The sequence below is a fragment of the Streptopelia decaocto genome (assembly GCF_964273445.1).
Source record: "Streptopelia decaocto genome assembly, chromosome: 9".
Taxonomy (NCBI): domain Eukaryota; kingdom Metazoa; phylum Chordata; class Aves; order Columbiformes; family Columbidae; genus Streptopelia; species Streptopelia decaocto.
In genome coordinates this window covers 19303432-19328926 of record NC_138664.1, presented here as the reverse complement: position 1 = coordinate 19328926, position 25495 = coordinate 19303432, and the positions used below count along the sequence as shown (strand labels likewise).

At 45.6% G+C, this 25495-nt stretch overlaps 1 protein-coding gene across 2 annotated transcripts; it reads left to right on the top strand.

Moving 5' to 3' along the window:
* Nucleotides 1–386: 386 nt before the first annotated feature.
* On the top strand, nucleotides 387–25401 carry EDC3 (enhancer of mRNA decapping 3). 2 transcript variants are annotated; one of them, XM_082060843.1, is made up of 7 exons: nucleotides 387–458; nucleotides 2595–2776; nucleotides 4188–4501; nucleotides 10769–11104; nucleotides 18855–19008; nucleotides 20579–20796; nucleotides 21872–25401. In XM_082060843.1, the coding sequence occupies exons 2-7, from the start codon at nucleotides 2613–2615 to the stop codon at nucleotides 22204–22206; spliced, it is 1521 nt and encodes a 506-aa protein (XP_081916969.1). In that variant the 5' UTR covers nucleotides 387–458; nucleotides 2595–2612; the 3' UTR covers nucleotides 22207–25401. The 2 variants fall into 2 exon arrangements, with proteins under 2 accessions (XP_081916969.1, XP_081916968.1); XM_082060842.1 differs by lacking the exon at nucleotides 387–458 and having other exon boundaries at nucleotides 2579–2776.
* The last annotated feature ends 94 nt before the right edge of the window (nucleotides 25402–25495 follow it).

Here is a 25495-nt window from a genome sequence, read left to right as displayed (position 1 = left end):
GATGTGACAGAGGTGATGGAGGGGTGACAGACGTGATGGAGGTGTAATGGAGGTGTGATAGAGAAGTTCCGGAGGTCACAGCGATGTGACAGGTGATGGAGGACAGGTGGCCGCGGTGACGGGGGTGATGGAGCCATGACAAGGACGCACGGCAGCAGCACTACAGCTGTGCCGGAGGTGATGCGGTGGGTATGAGGCAGGACGTGTGCCAGCAGTACCGGCCCCGCCGCCGGTGACACCGGCGGCACCGGACCTCGGTACCCGCTCACGCCGCTCCAGTACCTCCAGCCGCGGTACTGCGCATGCGCCAAGCGTCAACTCCTCCGCGCCTCTCTATGGTGGCCTGCCGCTGGCTGGAGCGCCGCTCCCAGGCGGGCCGCGGGGCAGGAAGTGACGGAGCGCTGAGCGTCGCTGAGGCGGAGGGGCCGCGGTGAGGCGGGAGCGAGCGGCGGGTGCAGGTGAGACGGGGCGACCCCCCCCCCTCCCGCCCCTCGCCCCGGGGGGGGTCGGCGAGAGCGGGTCGGGGCGAGCCGAGGCTCTGACAGGGTGGTTGGGCCTCGCCCGGCCCTCCCGTGAGGCGCGGCTGTGGCGTCGGGCCCTCCTCGGCCTACCCGGGGCCGTCGTGACGAGACCGGGGAGCAGCTGGGAAGGAGAGGGCCTGCGGAGGCTGGGCCGGGCGCCTCCCTCCCCGGGCTCCGAGCCTCGGCAGGCCGCCTCCTGCGGGGGTCCACGCGGGCGGGGAGGCCCCTGTTTCCCTGTGGGGGTATTTGTTTCTTTATAGGGCCCCGTGTTTCCCTATGGGGGGTATATATACTCCTATGGGGATCAAGCTGGAGGCAGCCCACCCTGCTCCAGCTCTCCCGGGAGCCCGTGTCCCATGCCAGCTTGTCTCTCATTTATAGAGCGGGTGGGCTCGGTGGCTGCTTTCCTCATAAATCAAAGTTGTATGACAAAAACTTGGAGTGTAAGACAGAGAATTAGACTTGAGGTTTGACTTTCCAGGTGTATGTAAACAAATGTGCTCAGGTTTGTCACGTGCGATGAAGTAAATCATTCACTGCGTGTGTAGGTCATTCCCTCTTCTAAAGGATTTGCACATAAAGTAGTAGGATGAGATCCTTTGAGATGTTTTTCCCTTGTTTTGGTTTGCGTTTGCGCACAAACATAGATTTTATGGGGTTTTTTCTTGGTAAAAGGGGACCGTTATTTTTGAAAATGATCCTTTTAAGATGGTGACATATACTGAACTTTTTTTTCCTTGTTTTCAAAGAGATACAAAAAGCATGAAAGGAAATAAAATTTTAGTTTTACTGCAAATACTTGGGGGCGTGTTATCTGTGTTTGGAAAGTGCTTTTTATCAGCTATCATCTTGGCATCCAAACATTGTTATATTGGGTTAATATAAATATGCAGAAACAGAAAAGAGAGGAGGCTGTTCCTGAAGAATTAACAGCTTAGTGACCAAATTTAGCAGTTTCTTCCCTTTGAAGCATCCCCTGTTTTCAGTCCCCTGAAAGTTGGGGGAAGTGAGTGTTTTCTGGCAGCATGTTATTTCCATTTTTTTTTTCCTTGCATTTTTTTCCAAGAAGCTCCGCACAGGAAAGGCTTGAATTAAAATTACTCTCACAGAAATGTGGTTTATATGTTGATGTTAATCTTCCTGGCTTATCTCCTGTGGTTTCTGTCCTTTCGTTCCTTACAGTAAATATCAAACCTTCTCCCTTTTACTGGTGATTACAGCATGAAAAGCAAATATGTACGCTGGTAATTTTCATTTATGAGCTTGTCGGCTCTTTTGCGCTACCGTGATGTTAGTGAGCCTGTCATCTTCCTCTGTTCTTTGTCTGGAGGAAGAAATCTCAGATCAAAAGATGTGCTTAGCTGCTTCAAAGTGTGCTGATACGAGTTCAGTCAAGTGTCAAAACTGAGGGAATTACATGGGACTGAGCAACTAACTAAACAAAGTGTGTTTTCCCCCGTGTATTCTGGTAGAATTTGATGCTGGAGAGAACAACTTTCTTTTTTCATTTATCTAATTGTGGCAGTAATGCTAATGCTCCTGGAGAACATGAAGGCTTTTGTCTTGGACTCCAGTGTTGATTCTTTTTCCCCTCCTCTGTGTCTGTTCCTTTATAGGTGTTGTTTTTTATTTGTATGGGCAGAGCTCAGTCTTCTCACTGCTGATTATTCACAAGCAGCCTTTCCATTTGTGTGCCAAAATTTAAAAAAAAGAAGTGAAGGTAAATTCCCTGTTTGGAATAACAGGGAGAATGTCCGCAGGCAGAACTAAATAGTAAATGTGGCTGTTGGAAGCTGTTATTCTTGAATTCAGTTAGAAAATTCTTCTTAATGATGCAAACAGTGATCTGCGTTACAAACAATCGTACAGACAAAGCCCTGTCCAAGGATTTACACGCTCTCTGTGATCCCGGGTGCCTGTGTGGATGTTATTTCCACCTCACACCAAAGAGAGAAGCTGACAAAGCCGGAGCCTGGGTGGGCGCCAGGGTTGTGGGCCGGGGGATGCCGTTGATGCTGATTCAGGTTGTCACTTGCTACATCTTGTCACAGCCAGGCCTGTGTCTCTTCACAGCAATTGTGGGCTGGAAATATGGCTACAGACTGGCTGGGGAGCATCGTGTCAATTAATTGTGGAGAAAGCTTGGGAGTCTACCAAGGCCGAGTGTCCGCTGTGGATCAGGTCAGCCAGACCATCTCCCTGACACGGCCCTTCCACAATGGGGTCAAGTGCCTCGTGCCAGAAGTCACCTTCAGGTTAGTGACTGTCTTGTTTGTCCTCCTGCCTTTTTCCAGGCAAGGTCTGTTTGGTGCTTTGGATGTTTTGGGTTTGTTTTACCCCAGAAATGGGCTCTTTGCCTTCAATCTCTGAACTGCTACTGAGCATCTTTGGATAAGTGCTGTTTCTGGGAGTTTTTGGGCAGGAAGTTATTTTTTGGCTCTGTGATTCTCTTGTTGGAAGTTGTGTAGCTCATACTTGGAGGTTATTTGTAGGTGAGGCTGTTTGTGTGTGTGTATATATATATGTATATATATAAAATATAGTGTATATACATTCTGTTGTTCAGTTTTCAAGTAGTTGAGAGGGCTGGCATATTCTCTTAAAGGTTTACCTTCAGCCTGGAATATGTAATTAAAGCGTGACAGAAGAGAAAGCAAGAATGCTAGATCAATTAAAATTCTTGCCTCAATGCAGTTAAATTAAGTGCAGTTATTAAATCCAACTCCATCTCCTCTGTCTCCTGCTATGTTCTTTCTCTGTGTAGACAGGAGGGAGTTTACAACCAAAAAGCTGAATCAACGCAGCAATATCGTAGCTCCCATGAATTGTTTCCCACCAGCTCTTGGTAACACTGTGCTTAAAAAGAATAAGAGTCACTCATGGCTGGACATTTTCCCATTACCTGACAGATTACAGTAGTTAAGATTCTGAGTCACTGATTTTTAAATAAGATGGATTCATTGAAATCAATATTTGTAATTTTTTCTTCTTGGATTCTGAAGAAAGTGAGTGGAAAAGACAATGACCATATTCTTCCAGGAGATGTGTGGAAGTCTGCAGCAAGCTCTTGATACTTTTATATCCCAGCTGGAAAAATGCTTATTAAATTTATAGTAGAATGCCCTAATATCTGATTTATTTCTTGCAATCAGTGCAAGTGGAGGCCTGTGTAACCACTTCTTTGTTTCCTTTTGGCTCATGCTCGGTGCTGTATTAGTTTTCTTTATCCTTTTTCTGAGGAAAAAGGAAGTGCCATCCTTGACTGAGCATAGAAATGGATTAAAAGTAATAGTTGCCTCCAGGCTGAGATTAATTATATTATCTAGAAACTGCTAAATTAATGCAGATTTCTGCAAAGGTCTGTGCCGGTTGATTCAGTTTTCTGCTTGACTGATTCCTGTTTCATCTAGGAACAGAACCTTTCAAACACAATCCAGGTGCAGGATAGAAATACTTGAGTTGTTATTTTGAAGATTCAGTTGACTATTTTGATGTCTGTGAAAATATCCTCTGTGTTTCAGTATTAAGATTTCTTTTTTCTTGTTTCTGTGGATAATGGTGTCAGAAAAAATGAACGGTACAATGTTTTTCTCTAGGGATTGTGCTTTGTGAAGATACCTCAAATACTAAATTCCTAAACGTCTGGTTTCCTTTTCCTGTTTTTAGGGCAGGTGACATTACTGAGCTGAAAATTCTGGAGATCCCAGGGCCAGGGGAGAGCAGACAATGTGGCGAGCTGCAGCAGACAGAAATGGGCATCCCCGGTGTTGGTTGCCAAGTGGGTCCCAGTCAGAATGGCACTGGAAAAGTGTTAAAGAAGCCCATCTCCAGCAGCGCCCCACAGAATATCCCAAGGAGAACAGACATGAAGAGTCAGGATATTATCATCTCTCCGCAGCAGCAGTGCTCCAAGAGCTACATGGATCGACACGTGGAGACACTGACTCAATCCAAAGGCTTCCGCCGTCGACACAATTCTTGTGAGTATATGTGTTATCCTGCAAACTTTCCTATTTACGTACCTGGTTAAGCACTGCCACATCTACCCTTCTGCAGCAAGGACATTTCAAACAATGCGGGAAACTTTTTTTTATTTGCTTTTGTGCTTGTATTGCCACCTGAAGGTCTGGAGAAGAGGAGGATAAATTGTGAGGAAAGAGACTTCTCATGCAGTGCCTCAAAGTATTATGAGAATAGATCTTCCAAATGTCTGGCACTTATCTTTAAATCTGTAATGGTTAGATAATGAGGCAGTCTTATTCATAATCTTGAGCATGCAAAGAGCAACATACTGGTGTTTTCTTTACTGCAACATTTCTGAGAGAAGTGTGCTTGACACCTATTTATGTAAAAAGCAAATAGTTCTTCAAGAATTTTTTGTTAAAGTGAATATTCACATTTAATTATCGAAGTGGAGATATTCTTGGTCCCACCCTGTGTATTATTCTGCTTCACCAGCATCAAATGTTCAGAAACGTAGAACTGAATAATTTCCTCATTCCTATTATCTTTCCTATTTGCAAATTGCCCAATTGCCAGCTTCCATTTTTCCTCTAAATGGAACTGGAAACAAATTGCAATATCATAAAGTTTTTCTATTTAAAGCCATAGTATTTGTACGTACTTTTAGGGTGATGTTATGTTATTTGCTGTGTTGTTAAAAATACAAACTAGTGGGCTCTAATGAGGATGATGTAAAGATACAATCAGCGCATCTCATAGTCAAACATCCATTATTTTTGTTTCTGTTCAAAAAATCTTCAGCCAGCTCTCACACTGTGCCAAAATTGGGTATGTTTTTGTTTTTTTCTCAAATCCCCCTGGGCTATACTCCTTTCCAGATCTTCATCATGCATCAGTATACATCCAACATATTTCCATGACTTAATCATTGAAGCATCAGTATCTGTCCAGCATATTTCCATTACTTCATTTTTTTTCTCCTTACTTTTGTGTTTAGAAAAGAAACAAACCCAAGGTGGGCAAGGACTGTTAAACAGGGAGATTCAAAGCTGTATTTTTGTGGAGAAGTTTCTGGACCTCTCAAGTCTTCCCTCCCACCATCAGCTGTGTTATTTTCTGAAAGGGTTCTAACTCTTTCTATATTCACTTTTTTTGTTGTTGTTTTAAATTATTGCCAAACAGGGTTGATGGGAGGAGGAAGGCCAGAACGATGTGGAGGGGGAGGCGCGCATTCCTTCGTGACTGTCTTCAAACCTGTTTGGTTTTGAGTGTTTTGCTTCTACCCAGGCCTAAACACTGTGGTACTTGCTGTAGGGAGAGAGTTGTGGTTCCTTCAGGTTGTTTTATTTTTTTTTTTTTATTATTTTTTCTTTGACTCTTCCTAAATTTAATTAAATTGTTTGAATATGTTACTTTGGTTGGTTTTAGGAAAGCTTTGAAACTTCAACATTAGCTACCTAAATGTCCAGAGTAACTTCTGCTTTGCTTCATTCTGGCTGGCTGGAACTTGTAGGAGGATTATCTCGCTTTAACGCTGTTTTACCAGCATCTAGTAGAGCTGGGGTGAGCAGTGAGGCTTCAAACTGCTTCAGCCCGCAAATAGCTTGTGTTGGTTTTACATAAGTACAACGGCAGGTCAGATTTTATTTTACAAACTTTGAAGCAAATTGAGCGTGGTGCTAGATGTAGATTATTGCTAGCTTAGATTCATTTTAGGATAAATGAAGTAGAAAAGTGAACTCTTACCCCCTAAAATGTGTGTGATTGGAGAGGAGGTGAAATGATGTGTGAATCTCACAGGGGGGGGGACAAAAGAGGTCCTGGCTCTATAGAGATGGTGGGTACAAGCGTCTGGAGAAGAAAAAGCTGAGATGTCATCTGGAACTTAAGTCACATCTGGTTTAGTACAGCTGCAAGTTGACCTCCTGATGCCCTTTAGCGTGCTAAGTCAGGGACGAAGTTCCCACTTCAGAGTTCTTGTGTGATGGGAATCAATAAACAGCAGATATCAACACAGGTTTCACAATGGCTTCTGGGCTGTGCTGGCACCGGGCTCCTTCGTGCCAGGGCTGGCGGCAAAAGCTCCCACAGGGATCTCGCAGGAAGGCGGCCAGCTCTCTAGAGACTTCACATTTGCTTGTGTGCTGTACATAAAAGTTGGTTGTTGTTTTTTTTTATTTTTCCTGAGAAACAAAAAAAGCCTGGGAAGTATTGTTTATCTTTTGAGGGAGGTGCTTTTCTGTGCAGCTTCAGGCTGTCAGCTTGACAGGGAGCCATGTGCTGTTCTCCTTAGTAAACTTCACTTGTGCGCACACAGGGCAGAGACACTGGAAGTTGTGTTTCAAAAGGAGCTGGGCTAGAAGGTCTGGATTTCTGTAGCTGTGTGGATCAGGCTGTGGAAGCAAGTACAGCTGTGAAAAGCAGCTTTCAGGCAACGATGTGTCCCAGGAGTGCCCTGGAAGGCAGTGGACATGTCTCCTGTTACCCTTATCTCACTTTCTTCTGCTTGAATTTTCCCTCCTCTTGCCCTCTTTTTAGGCTTTTCCCCTTCTTATTCTGAACGGCATCAGCTACCCATCATCTTCCCTGTTCAGATGGCGATACTTGAGGAGGAGCACTGCACAACTTTGCTCAAAGCTCGTTGGAGGCCTCTGCCATGTTTCATGCAACTCCTGTTCTGAGGTTGTTACACAGTCGGTGGAAACACAGCCGGTTGTGTGGGTCAGCAATATTTGAGTTGGCACCCATCAGTATGGATTAGAGAGCTGCCCACCACCACGCTGGCACGGCTCGTTTTGATGAGGTATGGGCTTGGCCCACATTCATTGTGTCTACAGGGGAGCTTGGGCGGCTTTCCAGCCATTGTTCTCCCAGCTTTTCTAGTGCAGCTTTTGATTCTGTCAGCATTTACACACTGCTCACATCAGCTGCTTCTCTCCCCTGAATCCAGTGCCCATCGATGCATCTATCCCCACAGTTTGCTTTTCAGGTCAGCTGAGTAGAGTTGTTTGCAGAAGAAACTGGGACCGAGTGTAAAAACTCTTGTTGGGTAACAGGAACAAATGGAGTTGCCATGAAACTTGATGTTGAGACAAGAAGCAGGTTTGCTTTGCCACTCTGTTCAGCGTAGGCTCCATCTGAACTCTCAGAGTCCCTTGGCTGTTTCGTTGACCTGGAGTTTGTGAATGTTTGGAGAATTAGGCCTGTTGTGTTGGGCTGGGTTTGCATCTCTTGTGCAGCTGATAACAGCGCTGGGTGCGATTCCCCTGTCAGCAGTGGCAGTTGCCAGCTCCATGCCAAGTTGTGTGTAACTTTGGAGTGATTTATATGCCAAATGTGGAAGTTGTGCATTAGTAAAAAGCTTTTCCTTTCTCTCAAAACTGCACATGTAAATGGTCACAGCTTGTATACTGGAATTCTCCTTGCAGAGACTTACCATTCTCTCTCCTAAATTGTGATTTATCACCAGCAATTCTTGAATTCTGCTACCTGCCCTTCAGGGGCTTCTTGGCAAAAGGTGTATCACAGTAGTCTGTTCTCACCCAGTTGTTTATAAAAACTCCTAGATGTCTCCAGCAGCTTGAAAATCACTGTGTCTGAAAATGAACTACTTGCTGTAGTTAGTAGAAATTTCAAATTATTATAAATAGAGACTCTATAAATAGAGAGTATTGTCAAAGTGTGGTGAGGCTGACCGCTGTGTGACTAGTTTCGCTTGCTCCAGGATGCACAGAGTAAATATTTCATGCTGGCTGTTGTACTGATACCACTGTTTCGGAGAGGTAAGTGGCTCTATGCTGCGGTCAGTGGATTTTCATGATGCAATAAGGTTAGAGTAAATTCAGTAGGCTGGGTAGCTGTGTTGCTGCGAGACACGCTGTTAGCTGTCTGACTTTGTAGATACTTTGTAGATATTCTTTACGCTATTTTATTTAACATAGCAGCGCTGTAGCTATAATGGTGTTGGAAGAGAAAGTGAAAAGCCAACATCTTTCATTAGGCCAGGTGATAAAGCTGAGGAGAGTTGATATTTTCAGTCTCTGCAGTGCTTGTTGGGCAAAACTGTTTTGAAACTAGTATAACTACACCACTCAAGCTTAGGTTTAAAACAAAAAACCCACCAGAACAGCAAACTGCTCACATTAGGAAAACTGTTATTGTGGGGGGGGTTTGCTTGATGATTCCACAAAGCCTTGAAGATTCGGGGTCTTATTCCCTGCTTTTCAAGGTGGGAAATACTGGACTCTGACTTCTTGTGTGCTACTGTGCTATTGCTGGACTTGTGAATTATGGCGTAATGGGAGACTGGAGGTGCGGTGGCTTTGCCAGGGAGTGTTTTAGGATATTCAGGTCTGTTTTGTTTGCTCAAGTACTTAAGACAGGGCTCCAGAGAAGCAGCTGCTGACCATTTCAAAGAGCTGGGAATGTTTTCAGGTTAGTCACTTAAACAGTTCTCTAGAAAAAACAGGTGACACACTGTCTAAATAAAATATGGGAAAAATAAATGGGGGGAAATCCTTGCTGAGACAATGCATTCCTAATTGAGAATAAAACCAAGTACATATCCTTAGCAAACCATCTTTCAGCATGGCATAAATTAGACTTGGTGCTAGGTGAACATCATGCTGTTAAACAAGTTTGTCAAAGTTTACAAAGTCCTTTGTCAGCATCTGAGAACTCCAGGTGAGCCAGCCTGTATCTTCCAGGAAAGAGCTCTCTGCTCTGGTCTGGTTTTATAGTGTTTTCTGTAAAGGCTTCAGGTAATCATAAGGTTGTTGTAGAGCTAACGGCTGTGATTTTAGGTTGTGTGATCGAGCTACAGAGTGCTGCAGAGAGGAGTTCTGTTTATTAATTTGGTCGAAATTGGCACACGGATCTTCAGTCTTGGAGACGTGGGAAGTCACACCTCAGGTTTGTTAGCGAGGTTGTGGCTGTTTGACCAGTTTGACCCTAGTTTACAAATAAGCTTTTCCAGGCAGGGAGGAGAAGGGATTTGCCAAGACCAAGCTGGATTTGTCTGCACTTCTGAAGGTGACAAGTAACTTTACAGAAGGCCATGAGGCTTGTGCCTATGGCAAATCTTTTGGGGATGTTTTCTAAGTATTCTTGACATTCTTCCTGTCTCCTCTCACCGATTTGCAATAATGGGTAAAGACAAAAAAATGCTGCTTTTTCATTTATGGAGGGGGAATATAAAGGGCACACATCGTGGTGGTAATTTGGTGGTGATTTGTTTCTGTGTTACCAACTGGGTTCTGTCAAACTCATTTGTATAAATTACCCACAAAGGTGATTATCTATGAGAAATATTTTAGTAGAGCAGGTAGTTTTGATGTGATAACTCTTACGCCATCTGTTGGACACTGTAGGCGATACCTGTGATTGCTGGAATTGACCTGAAATATTTTCTAGGAATTGCAAATTTAACAATGGGTAGAACAAACAGATTAATGTTGTCTGGACCTGAGTTTTTATGGGTGACCTGAATAATAATGTAAGAAATAAGGAAGTAGAGGGATATGGTGACCTTGTAATTGCACATGGGTTTGTATCACTCCTTGATCTCTAGCCTTAAGCTGGGACTGAAGAGACTTTTCATCACTCTCCAGAGAAACTGGGCTTTCATGATTACTTGTGATTGGAAAGAAGTGTATTTAAACATGCAAAATGACAAATGAGTAGAGCAATAAGAATAAGGAAAACGACTTCATATCAGTACAGAAATGTGTACCTATGGATAGCAAGTGTGAGGAAAAACAAATGCTTTTTATTCAGGTTTTTAAGTTCTCCCTTAAAGCTTATTAACAGGGAGCCAGCCTGTTATGGAAGAAACCACCTACAGTAGCTGCTGAAACTTAGGGAAATTCCATAGAAGGTCTTGGGCCACATGCCTGTGTGAACATGAGCTCAGTATAGGAGGAAAACTGTCCTACATCATGGCTTGCTTATTAGCTTATCACTAATGAAACAATATCTTGAATTAAATAAAACATGGAGAAACACTTAATTGCTACTGTTATCAAGTTTGTTTTTCTAACCTTGCTAGTGGAAAGTCCCTGAAAGTCTCTCTCCCAATGCTCCTGTTCTATTTTCCGTTAGCTTATCATAGCATGAGTAATGCCAAAGATGAGGTCTGCAGCTTCTTTGGGAAGCGAGCATCCCTTGAGTCAGCAGACTGCAAACAAAAGCTTCCCTCTCTTACAAAATTTGCTGAGAAAGTGTATGAGCAAACGTGGCTGTTTCCATTTACGACACACTTTCAACTTACTTTTATCTTTGTTTAGGGTCATCTAGTAGCCGTCATCCAAACCAAGTGACTCCAAAGAAGAGTGGCCTGAAAAATGGGCAAATGAAGAGCAAAGATGACGAGTGCTTTGGAGATGACATTGATGAAATCCCAGACACAGATTTTGATTTTGAAGGGAATCTGGCCCTTTTTGACAAGGCAGCTGTTTTTGAAGAGATTGAAACTTATGAGAGAAGGAGCGGCACTCGTTCCCGGGGGACACCAAATGAGAAACCAGCTCGTTATCGGCACGACGAGAACATCTTGGAATCGGAGCCCATAGTCTACAGAAGGATTGTTGTACCCCAGAACGCTAACAAAGAATTCTGCACGGGTATGCCACATCCCTTACTGATAAGGATGCAAACTCTGCTGCTTTTTTGGGGCACGTGTGGTGGACTTTTTTTTTTTTTCCCTATGGGATGTCTACCAGCTTAATGTGGTACAAGCAAGGGCATCCGTTTACGTAAGATTGGATCTGTGTCTTGTATCTACATACAACCTTTATTTGCAATAGTTCTGAGATAAAAAATATTCGGATAGGGCAAGAAGGTAAGTTTTTGTGCAGTAGGGAACCAAACTTATGGTTGGGTAGCAAGAATGGAAACTGAATAGGAACCATTTGAATCCTTGCTTTGATTTCAGTAGCATGACGAACCTGCGTGGACTTGACTGCTGGCTCTTGAGAGAAAGGGGTGGTCTTAGGATTCCAGTACGTGGTAGCATGTTGTAACTGGTGCTTTTTTGGTAAAAGGCAGGAGATATTGTGTGTTTCTGATATTGTTTTGGCCAAGCGCCAAGTAATGGTGGTTTCACCACAAGCCAGTTCTGTGTGCCAATAGATTTTACTATAAGGAATCATTTTATTTCCATACGTATGCACACTATGAAGTGGAGCAGGTGTACTTTATGCTACACTTGGGCGCAAATTCCCTGGAACTTTAGCCTCGTGGTTTGGTTTGCATGGTTTCTAGCACTTGCAAAATATAGGAAAATGGGCATGCCAGGCACATTTCCACATCAGAATAAAAACAAACTTCAGATCTTTTTGTAGAGAGACACTAAAGAGCTAAAATCCCAGTGGTCTGAGCACCGAGCAGAAGTGTGGTCAGGTCTTGGATCTGTCATTCTTTCTCTGCCCAGAAACAACATCTGAGGCGTGAAACACTTCAGAGAAGGAAGCTGATTCATTTGCAATGATTTGCTGCTTTTCAGTTTTAAAAAAGGTCGTTTTTTAAATGATTCTGCAATACAACGATGCCTTGGTTTTCCATTTGTGTCATCCATTCTCCTGTTGATCTGTTCCTCCTCTCGAATGAGATAAAAATGTACCGCATCTTATCAGAACTGGGCCGGCTCAGTATTGTGTTTCCAAGAGTACTTCAGGAAAAGTAAAAGAACAGAGTAAACACGCAGTGAGACTTTCCCCTGAGTGCTTTGTCTTTCACAGTTTTAAAACTTCCTGAAGCAGAAGTGATTGTTTAATATTAAGACCTTTTGATGAGGTTTGTTTTTTTTTTCTTCTGCTTAATTTAACCTATTGCTCTTTAAATCTTTGAGCCTTCAACATCTCTACAGTGTCCTGTGGCAAGAAGCTCCACCGATTGCATGTGTGAATAAGCACTTCATTTTCTTATGTGATTTACTTTGTTTTTTTAAATTTGCTGTTAATACTTTGTGAATTCATCTTCCAGCTGGTTTGTTTGAGGGGAGACAGGGCCTCTATGTATGTCTAGTCTGAAACAAAAGCTAACCTACTGTTAGCTGCCAATTTAAGAAGGATGGCCGATACGGTATTCTAGCAGAACAGTTCTGGGAGGAAAACTCTTGACATGCAATAAGCAACAAGCATCAATAAGTAAATGCAGGGGATGCAAATGAAATCATGTTTTGCTAAAGTCCATCGTCCTTTGCTACGGGAACTCTTGGCTCCCGGTTCGCAGTGTGCTGAAGGGAGCAGCCCGGTGAAAGGACTGCTGTTTTCTTGTTTTGCTCTTGGCAAGCCTGCACAGGGAGGGTGGCAAACGACTCCCCTCTGTAGTTGCAGGGTCTCTCTGGCCTCATTAGTTACTGTTGGGTGATTAGTCTCCTGTACAGAATTCTGGATTTGTTTGGAAGAAAAGCTGCCGTGTCACACAACGGGCAGAGGACTGACAATAACAGTTCCCCATCGCCTGTGCTGAGCAGGGCAAATTCACAGTCCTGTGAATGATGATAAAAATGTCCCAGTGCTGCCTCTCTCTAGATGTTTTTCCCACAGAAAGTGACTTCTTTTGTGTCCACTGAGGAAGTTTATTTTTGCTTAGGAAATGCTACTGGCTATCTAGCAAAAGCTCTTGTAAACAGTTGTAACTCGCCTGCTGTTTCTGGCATTCAGTCTAGGACTTTTCATAGCGAGTTGGCCCTTGGAGGGACAGAAAGATATTCAGTGTGCTCCGAGTAATGATGAACTGTCACTTGAAAAAAGAATCCTGATTTCTTTTGTTTAGCAACTGGAAGGAAGACACTAAGCTGTAGGCAGCCTGACTCTTGTAGTGGCTTAAAGAGCAGCAGCTGCTGAAATTAAATGAGAGTGCCGATAGCCCCAAAAGCTGTGATTTTGGATATATCTGTGGCAGGAATTGTCTTTCTGCTTCTGAATTCTCCCTACAGAGTTGTCTCTGGACTCCCAAGGGGATCTCTACTTGCAAAAAGCACTTCATAGTTATAGTAGAAATAAAGTACTTCGTATTTTTTTTTCCCCTAGGTTGATCTTGAAAGTGATTGTCTTGGAAGAGCTCTGGCTGATAGAATAATTATTCTGTCTGCCATAATAGCACAAACAAAGTGACACTGGTGATTGACAGTGAGCTAAAATGTAGCTCTTGTCACTGTGGGAGAGGAAGAAGTCTGTGAATCCTTGCATGCTCTCTTATGTGATGTTTCCATGGAGCTAGGAAATAACCAGGATTGTGCAGTAGTAAAAACCAGCGAACCGCTGATGCTGATTCTCCAAAAGACTAACCTACAGGGCTGCTAGTCTGTGTTGTTATTGCTGACTAAAATAGGTTGATCTGTGTAGGATATACACAAAGCTTGATAAACATTTCAGTCCACTGGGATGCTTTTCTGAGAGCTAATTTCATGGAGCCAGTCCGTCATGTAGGTGTAGTAGCGTGTGTTTTAGAAGCCAGCAGGGAATGAAGGTAGAGATCTGTTCCAAACAAAACCCAAAACTTGAAGCTAATAGAGTTTTCCAGGTCTTTGATCACAACTGAGCTGAGTCCATCCCTGGGGCTCCATGTATGAATCTCTCCCAAATATTTAGTTAGTCTTTACTCTTTTGGGCTGGCTACTGTTGATGTGGGTCTCTACTGTTACTTGATGCTTGAAAGGGCAAGTGTAACTTTAACCCAAATCTGCTTCTCTGGAAAGGCCTGTTCTTTTCCTAAGGTGTAAGCTGTCTTTCTCTGCTTGCAGAGCTGTCTAGCTAGAAAATGGGATGTTGGCACGGGTCTCTCTCTGTTTCTTCTGTTGGCTGTCATCATTGCAACGATCTGTGTTTGAACAGCACGGTGGTTTGGGATCAGATCTTGCAGTAGTAGCTGCAAAGCCAACGTTGTGCAGTTATGTTGAGCTCAGAGGAGTTTGCAGTAGGATGGAATGTCTCAGTTTGTCATCAGTGACTCTAATATAATCACAAGAACACTAGGCTCTCCAACTTGTTCTGTTTTTTTTCAGTTCAACTCTCCTTTCCTCTTCACTTTGTTTCTGCCAAGAAAGTGTCTTTATGAGGACACCAAGATGAGTAAAGAGGAGAGCTGTATGCCACGTAGGTAAGGGATGTACTTCTTTCCCCGAGAGACTAGTAAGGCTTTGTCCAAAGCAGGTTCTCTTCTCATTAATGCTGTTAGTGTAGAAAATATGCTGTTTCCATCCCAGTGTCTCTTCTGGAAAATAAGTGGGATTTTTCAAACTCAGCTGGTGTAGAAATTTGAAATAGCCGTTTGTTAAGTGAAAGCAGGACTGTGCTCCAAAAAAATGGGACTAAGTGTTGATATTTCTCTGTGTTCCCCCTAGCCAGACTTCAAGGCTGTCCTTCAAGAAAGCTTTTTTCCCCCCACAGGAAGGAGATAGCAAAAGAAAATTTGTGCGTAGAAGTAAATCAATGTAGCAAGCAGAGCTTGGGTGCTATGGTCGGACTACAAAACTAAGGCTGAGTCTGTTCTGTGAGGATGATGCTGACATTTTGGCTCTTTTTTTGGTATGCCATGTCCTTGACTGACTTCTCTGCTCTCTAGCTTTTAGCTCTTCAGTCTATGGATGGCTGCCTTACAGCGATTGTGTATATTGAATGTGTGAAGTGTTTCTGGGATCTCTGAGTTGAGTGCAAATTAAGTTCACTGTATCCAACCGCAGCAGAAAACAAAGTGGTCATGGGGCAAAGTCTCTTTGTCCCTTGGACAGTTTTTTGCTCAGCCAGAGTGAATTGTGCACTAATGCTGGGAGAGGCTGACATGCCAACATCAGCCAGATCTCCCACAGAATTTGTCTTAATTAAAAATAACGATGATTAAAGAAAAAGGCAAATCAAGCCCTTAAGGTTGTGGAGAAAATAATTGACGTTTGTGGGACAAGTAATTGTGTTACACCCACTTCATGTAGCTGAATCTTAGACCACGAGCTGTGTGGCTCTGCAACCTGGAGTGAAAGGAGAAAGCGGATGGCTTTACGTACAGCTGTCAGGAGATCCTAAGTCTAGTTCCACCTCCTCCATTCCTGCAGCTTCCATGTGTTTATTTTAGCAGCTAGAGAGGAATAGTACATTGTAAAAAAAACCCAAAAACCTAAAATAGTAAAGATGGGGCTTACACACTTGATCTAGTCTAAGAGCAACCCACTCTTTTTTTCCCCTGCAACTGAAGGCACAGGAGGCATTCACACTTCCGATAGCAATGTTGCTCTGGGGAAAAAAACTCTTTATTTTGTTAACTTCTGCAGAGTTAGCTCAGTCCTTCAGCAGGCAAAGAGCGTTTTAATCCACCCAGTATACGTGTAACATTGCACAGTGAAGCTCAAGGAGATAACTTGGTCGCAGTCACGGTGCCCAGGACAGAGTGTGCCTCATAAACAGAGAATACTTCGTGTCTAATCAGGCTTCAGCAATACTCTGCGTGTCACGAAACTGTTTAGTCTGGATCTGCCTTTTTCTTTTCCAGGCAGCTGTAAAATACATTTATTTAATATTAAAAGGCCTGAGCTAATTTATTTTATTACCTTCATTACCAAACAATAAAGATGCACTGTCCAACCCAAACATAATTAAAGTTGGCAGGAGTTCAGGTTTGTTGCAGTAGTGTTATTGTTTGTGGGTTTACACTTTCTGCCAGAGTTTATTTAACTCCCTCGGCCTGGTTTTGATAAGCCAGTCTGACTGGTTGGACCTTGCGTGAGTGCGAAGAAGGGAAGTTCACTTGGCATTTAAGCCTGCTCTTGAGAGGGAGCAATTAGGACAAAGTGTAGCACTGGCATGCAAAATGCAAGTTCATCTCATGCCTCCCAGTAACCCGCTTTGCGTTAACTCACTGGGCACTGGGTTGCATCTAGGTGATGGTAAATGCGGGCTTGCAAAAGCTCTTGGTCTGGGGGATGTGGTTGTAAATGGTTACAGAGAAGCCACTGGTGACGGTTGTGCAAAATTGGACAGGTACGAATATAGACTGGGGAGTTTGTGCAAAATTTAAGCTGGGAATTTGTGGCCCTGCAGTTTGGAAGGAGCAAACCCACAGTTTGGGAGCCCCCTGGTTCAGGTTAGTGGAAGCTGCGTGCTGTCAAACTGCAGAGATCCTGACCTCAGGTCACTCATTCCACGTCCTTCCTCAAGCTTGAAAAAGCAAGACCTGATGAAGTTACAAAAATATGAATGGGCAAGGGGCAGAGCTGAGCCTTGCGTGACTCCAGAGGCTGAGAGGGTGTGTGAACGCAGGGCAGGTGCGTGACTAGTGGGGCGGGTTTAGGATTATTAGTGACTTATGATTCCAAACGTTCATCGGCTGCTATCAGGACGCAGAAAGGACTTTGATAATGTGCACGCTCGCATGTGTGCTGCATCTAATGAAAGACTATTAGCGGTGAGAGCTTAATTGGCAGTTAGCATGCAAGGTCAAGTGTGTGAACACGTTTGGGCCCTCTGTATCGGCAAAGCACTAGCCGGTGAGTTCAGAAATAAAGGCTAGAAGGATTCAGCAGGATCTGCTCTCCACAACATTTTACTGTTACCGTGCAGGAATACCTCCAGTTTGACTCTGAAAACCTCAAGATGTGCAAAACCTGCCGTTTCCGCTGTAACTCGACTTAGCGGTTTGTGAGCGGGGCACCCTGGGGAAATACGGCAGCACAAATAATTCCTCACAATCAAAATACACGCTGCTTTGCTCATTTGAATGTGGCACTTGCTCGTTGCACCTAGTTCTTGCTCTGGTTTTTGCCTGCAGAAGAGCCCGAGCCTGCGAGGTTTCCTCTCCGAGCGGATGCGTACGCTGCAGCTGTTCCCCTTTGAGCTCGTATTGCTGCAGAGCGTTTTCGCTGGGCCGTGTCACGTTCCCATGACTCTTTCCCATTAGCGCGGGCGATCCTAGTCCTGCCGTGCTGCTGGGCGCTGGGCTGCCCTCAGCACCCTGCTGGCCGCCGTCACCCCGAGCTCAGCGGCAGAGCAGCTGATGGGAGTGTGAAGGTGTCATCTCCCTGTCCTGCAGAGCAGGAGCTAAGTGTATTTCCCAGTAAATTCCCAGGGCCTTGTACAGCTGGACTCTGCTGGGATTGCTGGTTTAGCTGGGAGCGGTGCTTGTGAACGATGGGGGAGGATGTTTCAAGAGAAGAAGGGGCATGGATATCAGAATTATTTTGGAAAAAAGCTGGGATGAAGAGGCTGATTTCTGTGGCTGAAGATATTCAGGGATATGCAGCTGGCTGCTGCAGCAGTTTTCTCCCCTCTCACTGATGTTTTGCACTTCTTTCTCCATATACCATGAGAAATTCTTTTCAGTTTTCTTGTCCTCCACAATTCAAAACAATGTCAAAAAATTGCTGGAGCTCACTTCAGACTAAGCTGCATTTTGGTGGCAAGAAATCCTCTGTATTTATTTGTAGGAGAGTTTACGTGTGTTACTGCAGGGTTTATTTCTGTGAAGGCAGTGCCAGCCTGGCCTGCTTGGAGAATGAACGTATAACAAATTGGCCAGAATGGTTTATTCAGGTTTGTGCTTCTCTTACCTGCTGATTCCAGGCAGCTTTGCTATCGAAGCGAGCAGGAAGGCTCGTATTGCTGCCTACTGCAGGCACTGGTCTCAGCACTTAACAAAACCTCTCTTGTTTGTTTTCCCTTGATCCACATGCTGGAGCATTTCCTGGCTCGCAGACCAGGCTGTCAAAAATGTCTGGGAAGTATTTTTTTTTTGCTGACTTTATTCTTTCAGCTGTAACATTCCCCTGCTGCTTCAGTGTATCGTGGTGCAGCTTTTGTGCCTGCAGCCAGCCCTTCAGCTCAGGTGGTAGGGACACCTACCCTGTAAATGTGGGATGTCTTGTTTTGCTATGATATGTGGATTAGGGGCTGGAAGGTTGGGACAGGTGTCCAATGTCAGGAAGTGTAATGCATCCAGGGTTTTTTTTTGTGGGAATATCTGGTTCACAGCTTCTCTTCTGAGTTTCACAGAGATTAAGAACACTCATATAGGTGTGGGTTAAAGTACTGGTGGCCTGGAGACCGTTACGGAAGATCTTAATATTCATTCTCTAAATCAAAGAAGTCTTCTCAGTCCACATGTTGCTAAAATTGCCAGCTGGCTGCTGAATTTTTGTGGAAATGTCCATTATTTCAAGCCCAGCAGTTGTGTTTAGCTGTCACTGCTTCACTCAGAATGATCTGGCTGGATTCATTTGGGGGGCTCAGAAGGAACCTGAATTACTGGGTTAACCCAGCAGACCCTTGGTAACAGCTAACCAGCCTTTTCACTGTCATTGTTTCTAAGTGCTATCGTATAAAACTCTACCAGTCCATGGCATTCTGAAAGAATCTCTGATGATAGCCTCTCTTTGAACCCTAGACTCCGGGCTGGTTGTTCCAAGCGTCTCTTACGAGCTTCACAAGAAGCTGCTCTCGGTTGCTGAGAAGCACGGGCTGACTCTGGAGCGCAGGCTGGAGATGACGGGAGTGTGTGCGAGTCAGATGGCCCTGAGCCTCCTCGGAGGACCCAACAGGTAAAGCTGTGCCCTATTCCTGTGCTGGGGGTTTGCCCCCACTCAGCAGAGCTTGACTTATCTTGTTCTGCTAAGTGGGGGTGAGGTAAAAGGCTGAGAGGTTACTTTTGAAGTCAGTATAATGTGGATGCCTGCTGCCACTTTGCTAGTCCCTCAGCTGTCACCTCTCTGCCTTCGCTGCCTCTCAAAGAGAAAACTCATCCCAACACCGTGCAGACCTGTGTTTGTAGCTCATGCGTCAGCGTGTTCCCAAATAATCGTGACGAGAAGTGTGAGGCTCAGGCTCCTGAAGCAGGAGGAAAACTTAGAGAAGGTTTCCATGTTCACACTGCTTTTTTTTCCAACTCTAGCCTCTCTGGAAAAGAACTGGCTGAACATACCAACGTGGATGAATGGCTTACTAAGGGCTTCTCTTTGGCTTCTGCATCCCAGAAGCAGAAGTGCCTCTTGGGTCAAAGACAAAACAGAGCTGAGATTTTTCTCTCTTCTTACTGGGCATTTTTTTCAGGGAACTGAGCTTTGCAGATTAAACTGTTTCAGAATTTCTGATGAGCTGCTCCTTTTAGCAAATAAGTAAATCTTTCCTTTGTTGTTTTTATGTGGTACAGTTTTATGATGTCAATAAAACCAAAAGTCAGCTCATGAAAACAAAGTGCTGCTTAGCTTTCCACAATGCTGAATTACCTTTCTACACCTAAACTGAGAATATCCTGCTCTTTTGGAGGCTCAGTGTCTGAGCAGGTTTGGAGTGCACTTACTGCTCTTTGCATGAATATATGCGCTGACTTTTTTGAAGAGGTCCGCTCTGTGCCTGCACTTACCATAGCTGTTGATGCAGGCAGACAATTGCATGTGTATTTTTATGTTGTTGATAGATGCTCCAAATGATTTGCTCTTGAGATGGAGGGTGAGCCCTTACAGATATCCATCTGTTTATGCAGCAGTACCTACCTGCAGTCCAGGACCTGATCGTTTGATTGAGAGCAGTAAATGACAACACACCACGCAGCACTGAACCTATCAGCTGAAAATCTGACTGTACGCCACCCTTGATGGCTTGCAAGACATTTAAGTAAATCCACTTTATTTTGCAGTTGATGAGGCTTAAGGAGTAGAAAGTATTTTTCGTTCTTCTTTTTAACTGTGGCTCTGCTGACGGGGTAACTCACCCCATATTTTTAAGGCTGCATATTTAGCTTTCTTCTAAAATCAGAGGGGCAGAGAAAAATGCGTCCTAAAAGCGGAATTGCACTGGCTTCAGCCATGCTGCATGAGAAGTGAAAATACCCCCTGCTTTGAAAGTCCAAGTTGGCTGTGTGCTGAACCAGGATAGAGCGAGACCTGTGCTCTCTGCTGCGGGTGCAAGGAAGCCTGGTGGGAACCTGCAAGCAGAGCAGCTCTCTAGCGTCAGCGCTGCAAAAGGATGTGGGTTCCTTCTCAGAGGCAACGGAAGATTTGCAAAACACCTGAAAATTTGCATTTTAGAGATTTTTTTTTCTTATTTTCCCTCTTACAGGAAGAAGGTAACAGGTTCTTGGGTTTATTAAGCCCCTTTTTGTCTGTGTTTTAGGCTAAACCCGAAGAACGTGCATCAGCGGCCTACGGTAGCCCTGCTGTGTGGCCCCCACGTGAAGGGGGCCCAGGGGATCAGCTGCGGCCGACACCTCTCCAACCATGATGTCCATGTCATCCTTTTCCTGCCCAACTTTGTCAAGATGCTGGAATCCATCACCAACGAGCTGAACCTCTTCAGCAAGACGCAAGGCCAGCAAGTGTCCAGCGTTAAAGGTAAGCGAGCAAGGGGCAGCTCTGCTTTCCACCGACCTGCGCTGCTTAGCTCCCCAGCGCTTGCCCGGTTTGGTGGCACCATCTAGTGGCACTACCACAGGCAGGTGGCTGGTGGGACAGAACACTCGAGAGGTTCAACAGTGGAGCACTTGTGCTGGTACAGATGTTTCCTGTATGAACAGATACAGAAAAGCTGCTGTATGGATCTGAGTCAGAGCAGCCGCTCTCTGAGGATAAGGGCCTGCCTTGTTCAGCGTATCGAAACCGCAAGTAAATGAGTGTCCAGCTGCTGCTTCAGACAGAGCAGCCGGCTTTGCTGAACTGGTCCCAGCAGCTGTCAAAATTCACATCTTTTAGTGCACCCTGGAATCATCAGCTGATGCTCCAGCATCTGGGAGAGAGCTGGCTTCTGTTTGTCATCTTCAAACCTGTTTCATTTAAACTTCTTGGGAGAAACAAAGCTGGGAATTAGGGCGCTGCACAGTGTTTTGTGTTATGGGGGCTAGAGGGGGCTCTGCTGTGCTGGCTGAGCTACTTGCCTGTTATCAAAGATTATAAAATACTTTGCACCGAGGACTTTGCAGTACAGAGCAGGTGAGTGCAGCGAGCCCCACGGAGCTCGGTGGGGCAGGCAGCAGTGCAGCACACAGGCTGCCTTTCCATAGCAGAGATAGCTGGCAGATTCCAGAAAAACAGACCTGTTTTTCACCTTGTAGAATAGCAAATGATCCTTTTATAGTGGAGAGAGAACACCAGTTCTTCCCTGGGCTGGTGAGCCAGCTCAGCAGCAGCATCTGGGGCTGCTCAGGTGCTGAACACTTGATCAGATTTTGTACTGAGAGACTGTGAGTGTTCTCCAGAGTGCTAAAGAGCTTTTAAATATTGGTGACAGTGTGTTTTGCAGAAGGACAGCAATAACAACAGGCAAGGTCAGCTTGTATGCAGTGAGACTGAGAGTGCTAGGGGGAAAAAGAAATGAAATATCTGCTGGCAGTGCAAGGAGGGAAGGCACTGAGCCTTAGTTTGTGGTTTCAGGCTGGTCCTCGGTGCTCAGCAGTGTTTTTGTTTCTTTCAGATCTCCCAGATACCCCTGTTGACCTAGTGATCAATTGCCTGGATTGTCATGAAAATGCCTTTTTGAGAGATCAGCCTTGGTACAAAGCAGTCGTGGACTGGGCTAACCAGAACCGGGCACCCGTCCTCAGCATAGACCCTCCGATCAGTGAAATGGAGCAGGGCATCGACGCCAAGTGGTCGCTGGCCCTGGGTCTCCCCCTGCCCCTGGGCGAGCGGGCAGGGCGTGTGTACCTCTGTGACATTGGCATTCCCCAGAAGGTCTTTCAAGAAGTGGGAATAAACTACCACTCGCCCTTTGGTTGCAAATTCGTCATCCCCCTGCACTCCACTTAGAGCCCAGACGGCCACATGGCTCTGAAGGGAGAGAAGAGAGAAGGAGGAGGTCTGTGAAATAAGCTGTCCGGTGGATCTTGACTAGTAAACTCGTGACGCCTTAAGGATGTGAAGTTCTGGGGAGTTTTCCTTCCAGAAGAAACATTGTGTATTAAAAAAAAAAAAAAAAAAAGAAAAAAAGATAAAAAAGAATAATCATAAAATGAAACAAAAAAAGAAGGAAGTGAATGTTCCTGCGAAGCTGTTTTTGTTCTTTTGTGCCATTGTATGAAGGAACATGCAGGAAGATGATGGTGTCTGTCCCTGGCAAAGGCGGGTGCTGCTGCCCAGGCCTGGCCGGGAGGCTGTTTAATGAGGGGGTGTATGTGGAGGTCGTACAAGTGACACGTGGTTTGGAGATTTGTGTTTCTTGGTCCTTCTGGGCGGATAGACCTAGCAAGGACATCCTGGTGGGAACAGCATCCCTTGATTGTGTAGAAATAACCTTCTGTTGCAGTTGTACCAGGAGGGAGAGGATTTGTTTTCGTTCCATTGTTCTTTCTCACTCCCCCTCTCCTGTTTTCTGTTCCTGAAGGCAGCTGTAGCTCACTCTCCCTCCTGTCCCCTCAAGGAGAGGGTTCCCTCTTCGAAAAGCTTGTGTCAAGAGCCAGAAGCTCTCAGGTTGCACACGCTCTGGGAACTAGGCTAGGCCTTATTTGCTTATATACTCTGGCTTTTTGTTTGTTCATTTAGTGGATGAAACCCAGGTCTATGGGAGCGAGGCATGTTTTGGAAAATAACTTTTCCAGGATAGTTGGTTGGTTTGGGTTTTTTCTTTCTTTCTTTCTGGCACAGCAAGTGGCTGAATCAGCGAAAGGATCATGAAGCAGGGCAGTGTCACCCTGGGTTTGTTGCGTGGTGTATGGTGCAGGTGAAGTTTGGGTGAGTTCCCCCAGTGCTTCCAGTATCCCTACTGCGCTCAGTGTGGTTTGGGATGTAGGTCAGGGATCCCTTCATTCCCTTTGGGCTCAAAGCCTGAGTGTAGGGTGGGCTTGTGTGTGTGTCTGTGTGCTGGGAACCAGCTTCAGGCAGGAAGGACTTGGGTCCTGCTGCCCTCCCCGAGGGCTTTGCTCTGAATTACCGTAGGGCATCTGCCCCAGGTTGCTTCCCATGCGTTGGGTTTATCTTTTCCTGTGTTCATTTTCTTGGCCCGACGGGGCCTTGGTGCGGTGCCTGAGCAGGGACAAGCTGAGGAACTGTCAGCTGGCTCTGGGAACCCGTCACGCTGGCTCTGGGCATGTTCTCTGGAGGCTTTGTGCACAGGAGCTGACCCAGGGGAGTACAAGGTGCTTGGCTCCCTTCCTGCTCACTCCTGATGCCCTGAGCACGGACAGGGCTTGAAACTCCGCTGTTCTTCTGTAACCTTTCCCATCCCCAGAGCTCCTGCAGATATCTTGCACAGACCCTGTTCTGGCAGCTGGGAGAGCTTCAGAGCTTCCAACGGAGCCTTTTCTGCAGGGGAGCTGGATCCCTTCTGAGTCCAAAGCGCAGGATATGTGTGGAAACGGTCACCTTGGTGTAGCTGCTCTGTCACTGTGCTCTGCTGAGCAGGTAGAGTCCCACTGAGCAAACCCACTTGTGTGCTGAGTGGTGAGGATTCACACATCACGCACTTGTTTTTCCCTTGCATCAGCTTCGAACAAAGGCCAAGTATATCAAAGGAGGAGAGAAGAGACTTCCCTGGTTGAAAAGCAGCAATAGAGTGATGGGGCTTTGAAGCCCCAGCCTGCAAGGCTGGAAAGCGCTGGGCTTGTCCCCACCACCACCTGAGGTCTCTTCGCCTGCCAAACCTCCTGCCCGCTGCCGTATCTACCTCAGGAGGACCAAGGGCTCTGCCCCTCTCCGCAGCCGGACCCCCAGCTTCCCTGAGATTTTTTCCCTGATGAGGTTTAAATGACTGACCCATGTCAGTGGGCTCACGCCAAGTGGCCTTAGATGGCCAGGGGACCCTTGGGTGCTGTGACAGGTGTAGCTCTGCCCTTGAACGGTTCCTCTCACGGAGGAAGGGCAAAGCCCCAGCACCTCTTCCTTGGGTGACCCACATTTCAGCAAGGCCTCCGGTGGCATTTAACAAGCTGTGGTTGCACCTTGGCTGCGCGGGGAAGGGGTAGCGATGTGATTGGTTATTTCAAATGCAAACATGAGCCTTCCCTCTGCCTTTCTTGTTTCTTTGGCTGTTTTGGCTTCTTTAGCCAGGCAGAGGAGCAGCAGTTGCTTTAGAAAGGTGGACAAGTGTCCCTTGGTTGTTGCTGTAGTACAGTGTTAGGTTTAATCCCCTTATTTTCACTTTCCTTGCTCACGACACTCGAGAACTTGCTCTTTGAGTTTTTGCTTTTCTTGCCATTTCTGGGTTTGGCTGTTCAGCTGTCGATTGTACGCACCGAGCAGTAACAGTGTAGAAACGTTCAGGGCTCCATCACTGGGTCCTTTTCTGCCTCTATGCTGGAGTTACACACCCAGACGGGCACTGGACCAGGTCAAGATGGTTTTTTTTGCAGGGATGGCAGCTGGGAACAGGTCTTTACTTGCTGCCGCCTGGCGCCAGGGAGCACTAAGGCCCCGTGAAGCAATAGGTTCCCCATGTTTAAGCAAAAAAAAAACCAAACAAACAAACAACAAATGAGCAGTGTTGCACCCCAGGAGGGTACAAACCCTCACCCGTGCAGTGTTTTGGGTGCAGCAGGCAGCTTTGGGCTGTGTTTGGCACAGTTAAACTTCACAGTGTGCTCACTGGCTGGAGAGGAGATTACATTTGGGTACTTGGCCGTACTTTCTGTCACATAACAAGTAAGTTTTACTTGAGGAAGTGCTGCACTCACCCACGTGAAATGCATCTTTTGTGCAGGTCTGAGCTCTTCTTCTGGAGCACTTAGAGACCCAGAAAGGGGTCTGGGTCCCTTCTTTTCCCACGTTACCAGAGTTAATTCAAAGAATGGCACACTTAAGGAAAAAAAAAATCTGTGTTTGAGATAGTTTCTACCCCAACCTTAACCACCATCATAGGAACTGCCCACACGTGCTGCTCTGGTCACTAACGTGAAGATCACTGCACTATGTCACTGCTTGATATTCCATTTGTGACCTAATGTTTGTAACGACTAATTCCTGCCGCTACTGGGGGATGTCCTGAAATAAAGTGCAACTATTCATGTGTGCTATTCGTGTACAGCTATTTATTTGCTGAGGTAGAGTTCGGTCCACTCGCCCTCGCTTTCACCCTCCAGTGAAGCAAAGATTCCTGCTGCTTAGT